At 36.1% G+C, this 7500-nt stretch overlaps 1 protein-coding gene across 4 annotated transcripts in view; it reads left to right on the plus strand.

The window, feature by feature from the left end:
- Positions 1 to 7500, plus strand: part of stk39 (serine threonine kinase 39) — a 66555-nt gene that overhangs the window by 43251 nt on the left and 15804 nt on the right. For 2 of the 4 annotated variants that reach the window (XM_079618639.1, XM_079618638.1), the window contains one exon: positions 4903 to 5760. The exons of the other annotated variants lie outside the window; for them this stretch is intronic. In XM_079618639.1, the coding sequence (XP_079474765.1) occupies positions 4903 to 4975 (73 nt within the window). In that variant the 3' untranslated portion in view covers positions 4976 to 5760. Of the gene's footprint in view, positions 1 to 4902; positions 5761 to 7500 lie in introns of those variants that run through there. 4 annotated transcript variants of the gene reach the window in all.

A 7500-nucleotide genomic window follows, 5' to 3' on the forward strand; every position in this document is an offset into this window, starting at 1 on the left:
TCTATCTATCTATCTATCTATCTATCTATCTATCTATCTATCTATCTATCTATCTATCTATCCATCTATCTATCTATCTATCTATCTATCTATCTATCGGTATATAGTGCACAAATATATGGCACATCTCAAGTTCCATCCATCCATCCATCCATCCATCCATCCATCCATCCATCCATCCATCCATCCATCCATCCATCCATCCATCCATCCATCCATCCATCCATCCATCCATCCATCCATCCATCCATCCATCCATCCATCCATCCATCCATCCATCCATCCATCCATCCATCCTCTTGACAAATGTTTCTTTTCTGGTTTTAAATTTCTGCTTTCGTATTCGAATTGCGATTCTGCTTTCTGTTTGCTAGCTCAGTTCAGATCCAGTAACTGAATTCAAATTCACAAGGCGTTCTAAATTCAGGTTCGAATGGTGCATCACCCTGTTCAAACCAATATTGGTGAAATTTCATGAATTTTTATGCTGATATTGCGACCACAGCAAAAGCTAGTTTATTGAACACGTAGTCTTTTATGTAAAGTTAAATGTTAGTATAACATATGTTAACAAATTAAATAACTGCTGTGTACAGTAGCCGTCAAGTAGTTCTCAACTGAGTAAACATTGCTTCAGGTTTTTTAAACTAATTAATCAAATGAGTATTGAAGAACCAAGAAATATATGAGCAGTAAGTGGTTCTCTCTTTTCCTTATCAGTATTGTTGATGAATTAATATTAAAAATGTAATAAACAGCAGCAGAACTGTTAGGGTTTGTTTACACTGCAGAGTCTAATGCTGAGATTAAATTCATCGGATTGTTTACATTTATTTAAAGGAACAGTCCACCCAGAAATCCTGTCATCATTTACTCGCTCTCATGTCGTTCCAAACCTGTATGACTTTCATTCTTCTGTCGAACACAAAAGAAGATATTTTGAACAATGTTGGTGCTCAAACCGTTTTGGTTCCCAACTACTTCCATTGTATGGTCAAAATATAATGGAAGTGAGTGGGAAACAACTATCCCTTTAAATAACCATTTACATTAATATCTCACTAAGACAAGAGTTTTGAGAATGCACGCAATCATCTGTATTTTCCGGGAAGCATGAGTGTTCAAATACATGTAACCGTTCGAAAGTCGGCACTTCATACCTCAGTAGCAAGACGATTACATTTATTTTTGGTGTTTTAGCGCCATCTACAACTTCCATATTGAGTGCTGCAATTCCTCCCATGCATTTTTCTATAAGCTTTTCTGAAGACACTTTTCTGTCTTCTCCTTTAACACCTCAGGTTGAGCTCAGACTGAATAAAGATGATGTCCACTCACTCCCAGTGGATGTGTTTTTGGTTTTATTTTGCTGTTAGAATAATTGTAAGCGATTGACTCTCTCTTTGTAAGCAGTAGTGGATCCAAGATAATGGCACCGGGGGAGCGCTGAACCTCATGTGTGTAGTCTTCACACACATTTAATCAACTAGTGGTGTTGTTATCCGGCCTGCTGGCTGTGAAGGCATTTCTACTGTCGCTCTGGCTCAGCTCACGCTCAATGGTTTTAGCTGAGTCCTGTCAGCTCCCATTACCCAACAATGAGGCGTTTGGCCGATCATCTCTGACAGCTTTTGTGGCGGAATATGATACGGATTTGTCCTTGCTTCACGTCTTCGCAGGAGTCTTGCTCAAAGCTCTTTACGCGCCACCAGTGTGTAAAGAAGCGCCGGAAGCGTGAGGCTGCGTTCGATTTGAGGCCTCTTTATGGAGGGTGAATTACATTTAGCTGCGTTTCACAGTTGTGAATTCAGCGGGTTAGATTGTGTTTCTTCTGACAGACAGTCTAGTCCAGCACTTTTAAAGCGCTTTCAGGACTCGCATCAGGGCTTCAATGTAAATAGCATCACAAAGATACAAAGTTGCAAAGTTGCCTAAAGATATGTATATTAGGGGTTGGACGACTTTAAGGATACGTTTACACGTGGACGGCTATTTTCATAAACGGACATTTCACCCCTCTCTGTTTTCAAAAATAACTACAGATGCACCGAATCCTAGGCTTGCAATACGCGCTCTACGATGGTCGACGTCACGCCGCCGTTGATTACGGGAAGGTGTTTACGTAGTGTAACGCGTTGTGTCAGAAAGAAAAATAGAGATACCGGTAGCTCACAGCTAAAGTTATAGCAGAGGCCAGACAGACTCATGGAGGCGATTGGCATCTTACAACTCGCACTTTATTCCCCAATCGAACTCATGTAACTGTCTGTCACACGTTCTACCATCCACAGCGTTACTTAATAAAATAAGATAAAAATGAGCATCAAACAGAAATAACCCGCAGACATGGGGTATCGAGGCACATACAATACAGACTGCAGACAGTTCAACAGGGAGCGCGCAGCTCTTAAAGGGGCCACACCTTATTTCCACTCGTTATAGTAGTGGACCGTTCGAATGAAGTTGGCTGTGAGAAAGTGAAAATGGAACTCGTGAGCAGAAAAAGTGTTGTTTGGCAGTACTTTCAGTCAAAAGAAGGCAATTCAAGTCGAGCTACATGTTCAATTTGCAATGACGATTTGTCTCGTGGTGGCAAGGACCCTAAACAATATACAACATCACCGCTGTTAAAATGCATAATGTTGCTTATTCTTTTTCTTTTTTACAGTTAAAATGAAATAAAATGAAAAATCCACTGCTGTGGGCGTTGTTTACTTCATTGATGTGTTTACTGTGTTAATGGACTGAGGATGGGAGTATGATTCGATATTCGGTTTCGGATTCGGCAGAATCTTAACCAGTGGATCCGGTATTCGGCCGAACCTCAAAAATCTGGATTCGGTGAACCCCGAAAAATAACATTGTCCATACCTGTCAGTTTTCAGAAAAGTGTTCGTAACACGAACCCGTGTATATGCCGTCTAGAGCATGCCAAACCTGTAGGTGGCAGTGTAACGAGAAGCTCAAGCCCAGGTTAGCCAATCAGAATCCGGAAAATAGTCACATACCGTGACGTCGGCTGCCTAAAACTCACTTTTTCTCAGTTTACAGGCAAACGTGCGAACAAAGTTTTCCAAAATCTCCACTCTGGCCGGAGTTTTGAATCGTTTAATAATCGTTTTCAGAGGCGAATTCTCCGTTTGCGTATAAACGAAGGACACAAACGAAGGGAAATGTCTCCGTTTTTATTAATTAAAAATTAAATTAATTAATTAAATAAAAAATTTGAGTTAATACAATGAAGAAAAATGGTTTAATAAACAGAAACTCAAAATAGTATGTTGTCTTCACACATTAGTTATCGAAGTTGATTTGACAAAACATAAAAAGTTGTGATATTTTTTTACATTGTAAACGGGGCCTAAGTCGACATTTATGTGATTAAAGTCGAGTCGGCGTCAACTAGTCGCTGTTGATATCATCAATGATTAAATAAGCCTCGAACAGAGACTGGAACGTGGATCGTCTTGTGCACAGCTATGGCATATAACACAGCGCTGCCCGTAAGGCTATTGCTCCTATAACAGCTTATTTTTATACTTTATTCTATATATATATTTTTTTATTCTTATCAGTTTTGTCTTTGGGTGTTTGTATTTCTCACAGATTCTGCACCAACTTTATGCACAATTTATCAGGAAAAGTTCTACAATTTGGCATGACTTGCAAATTACACACTTGAGTTTTTCCACACACTTGGATGTGTCTGTTTTAAAACGATCCGTTATTGTAATTTAGGTTCATCTTTAGCAAACTCAGCTTGAAACCTTTTTGATTTGTGAGTCTTCACATCCCAACCAGAGACTACCATCCCATTATTCAGACCAGACAAAACTGGACAGAGTGACACCTCATTAGAGATGGACTTTGAAAAAAATTAACTCCCTCGATTAAAGTCGTACTCTAATTAGTTAACAGCTCTTTAGAGGGAAATAAAGTGCACAGAGAGGAAAGAACGTAAATGCTTCTTTAGTTAATTGTTCTCGTTGTTGAGTGTAAACTAATGTTCTTAAACTTAATTGTTCTTAAATGTGCACTCACTCTTTTTTATTTATGAGGAGTACTTTTGAAAAATATGTTTTAAATTTTGTGCACTCACAAGACTCGAGTCAAATACTTCCCGCTTTACCACACTAATTCCCCAATTACCGGACACTCGCTCGTAGAATAGATTCATAATTTAGTTTTTAGTCAAGCCGGTTGTGGGGTGATGGGTAAATCTCTTAACAGCTCATGTTTCACTTCAAAAACTAAAGAAAAAATAAGGAATTATGTTTTGTATTAAGAAAATTGAGACTATGGCACCATTACAATATTTCACATAATTTTTTTTATTATATATATATAGTTTTTTTTTAATTGCACACAAAAAATATGTAAATGTTATAGTTTTTTTGTAATGTACACATTTTAATAAAAGCATAAAAAATGCCATTAGGTGTAAATACTTAAATGTGTACAATACAGCTTTGTTTTGATTTTGAAGTTTTCATTGATTTATTGGGTCACACATCCAATTCTCACTAACTAAGTATTAACTATGACTTTTGCCTCAATAAACTCCTAATTACTGCTTATTACTAGTTATTTAAGATAGTTAGTATGTTTATTGGGTGATTAAGGGATGCACTGTAGAATATGGTCATGCAGAATAAGGGATTAATATGCGTTTTATTAGTACTAATAAACAGCCAATACTAATATGCATGCTAATAAACTAATATAGAGATTTATACCCTAAAATGAAAATAATGTCAAGTATCCTAAAACGCATCCATTTTCTTTAAGCAGAATATAATTTCTTAATCTTTGTTCGCTATGATTTTGGGGCTGAAGTAAACCCCAGGCGTGTTCTTGCCAGTTTTTCTTGAAACCCCCCCCCTGTTTGTTTGGCTGTTTTAGGTCTTTTGCAGTCAAGTGGTTGTGTAGCGGACGTCTCCTGAGGGAAATGAGGGATATCAGATCAGTTAGATGAGAACCAGAGGCCCCCGTGAGCAGAAAAGTGAGGAAACAGCAGCAGGGAGCTGATTTCCTCCGGCCACAGGGTGAAAACATCTCCTGGAGCCAGCAGGAGACGCGTGTCGAGTACGAGGGCTCTCTGTGGCTCGCAGCTCTCTCCAGATTGATTGGCTGGATAACGACGACAGGCCAAACAGGACGGCTTTAACACAGCGTCTCGAAGGCTGGCAGGCCACTGTTCACGCAGAGCGTCCGTGTGTTTTCGGGAGTGTTATGTGTGCGCGGTTTGCGCTGCTTGTGCGAGCTTGACCTCCGAAAACTGTCAAAACATAACGACAGTGAGAAAATTGTCTCTAAGATGTCAGGTCTCAGCCGCTGGCGATGGCGGTGTCACAATATCCAGCCGGTCAGGCAGAAGAACAAACACCTGAAGTGCTGGCAGAAATGATGCTTTTTATTAAGAGGCAATGTTTGTCCCCTAAAATTGAAAAAAAAAATTGTAAGGTCATGAGGCATATCTCATTGTGTTTTGTTTTCTTTTTTGAAACTTGAACTCAAATTGGACGAAAACCAAAAGATAAAATGATAATATAATAATAACTTACAACTGCATCACATTGATACACTAACAACTTATAATAAATTATATTATTTTTAAAATGTATTTATAGTATTTCTCTTCAAATTATGATACATTAACAACTAATATATTATATCACTGTAAAAACAAATGTTGGTTTAACTTAAAAAAGCAAGTTACCTTGTTGCCTTGAAATTTTGAGTTTGTGGTAATAAAAAAATTGAGTTAATACAATGAAGAAGAATGATTTAATAAACAGAAACTCAAAATAGTGTTATCTTCACACATTAGTTATCGAAGTTGATTTGACAAAAGATAAAAAGTTGTGATAACAAATCATGAAAATATTTTTTACAGTGTAATATATTTTTTTAATGTATTTATTATATTTTTCTTTAAAGTTGTATACAGTAACAAGTAATATTCTATTAATTATATTCTATTATATTATTTTTTAAATGTATTTATAGTATTTTTCTTCAAATTATGATACACTAACAATTATATATTATAAATATTATATTATTCAATTTATATCTATTATTTATACATTTCAAAAATACATTTAAAATTACATTTTATTTTTAAATGTTTCTTTCTTATATTTATTTAGATTTCACCTCTGCATTCTGATTGGATGAGGCACGTTTCAACAAAATATATTTACCAAATATGCAATATCATATTTGATATTTTCCTATATTTTCAAAGTAATGGTAGATTTACCGCAAACATGATGCATTTTTATTTATTTTAATAGTCATGGGCATTGCAATAAGCCAACTTCATCGACAATTAAAATAATTATTTAAAATACTATTTTATTATTTTTTTAAATAATTATTTACTGTTTAAAACTGATTGATCGATTTATCATGCAAACAATAAGGCATTTGTCTTTTTAGTTGAGCATGATGAGTGTCGTCTTTTTAGTTAAGCATTTGTGTTGTTCTGAAGACTTTTTTTCGGTTTTGGCAACAGTGTATAATTAGCATGTTTAGTCCACATATACTCAATGATACTAATTTGATTTGTGTGTACCGGTATTTAGCAAAATAACTAACATTTTTGTCACTTTTAGCATTTCCCCCACAACCCCTGGTTATTTTCTGATGCTCATTAGAAAGCAGTTGAAAGATAATATCAAAGCCCTATACGGAAATTACAAAAGTTTTACATGGCATAGGAGGAATATATATATTAGTAAGAAAGCATTACAATCACTAACTTAAATCTGGTTTTATTCCGTCTGCCTGCTAAGATTACTTCACACCCCTACAGACTACTTTTTATTAGCTCCATAACGGATTTATCGCTGCCAGCATGATGGTTTAGCTTTTTTAAATCCTTTTTAGTCTTCAAGGTCCACCGTGCCATTGACAACCCACTATGCATCATAATGTGGGATCGGCTATATAAACCTCTTAAAATTGGTGTTCGTATATTGGCCTAGAGTAAGATCCCATTCCTCCGACGATCCGTTAAGTGACCTACTTGAGAGACGGAGGGGTGGAGAGCAACACCAGTGATGATTGCTGTCATTATAATCTAGTACTAGAGAAAATGAGGCTAATGCAAGTGTCAATCTGCTAAATAAGTCCACTGGGCTCAATAGCACAGCTGGAGCTCTGGAAGGAACTCACACACACACAGCTTGGTAATGTGGAGACTTCACCTTTCATAAAATCAAACAGCTCGTATATGTACTGTAAATACATTATCAGGCCTTTTGATCAGAAGAAAAAACATTATGTCGCAAACCATGTCCTAAACAGATGTGACATTGAACATGGCGTAGTAGATGTTTATATATATTTCCAAAATAATCCAAAATAAAGGTTTGTGTTAACATATGTGTGTACTGTGTATAATTATTTTGTATATATAAATACACACACATGCATGTGTATACTTAAGAAAGTTTTTTTATATAAAATATTTATATAAAAAATATAAATTTT

Source organism: Phoxinus phoxinus (genome assembly GCF_949152265.1).
Source record: "Phoxinus phoxinus genome assembly, chromosome: 7".
NCBI classification, from domain to species: Eukaryota; Metazoa; Chordata; class Actinopteri; order Cypriniformes; family Leuciscidae; genus Phoxinus; species Phoxinus phoxinus.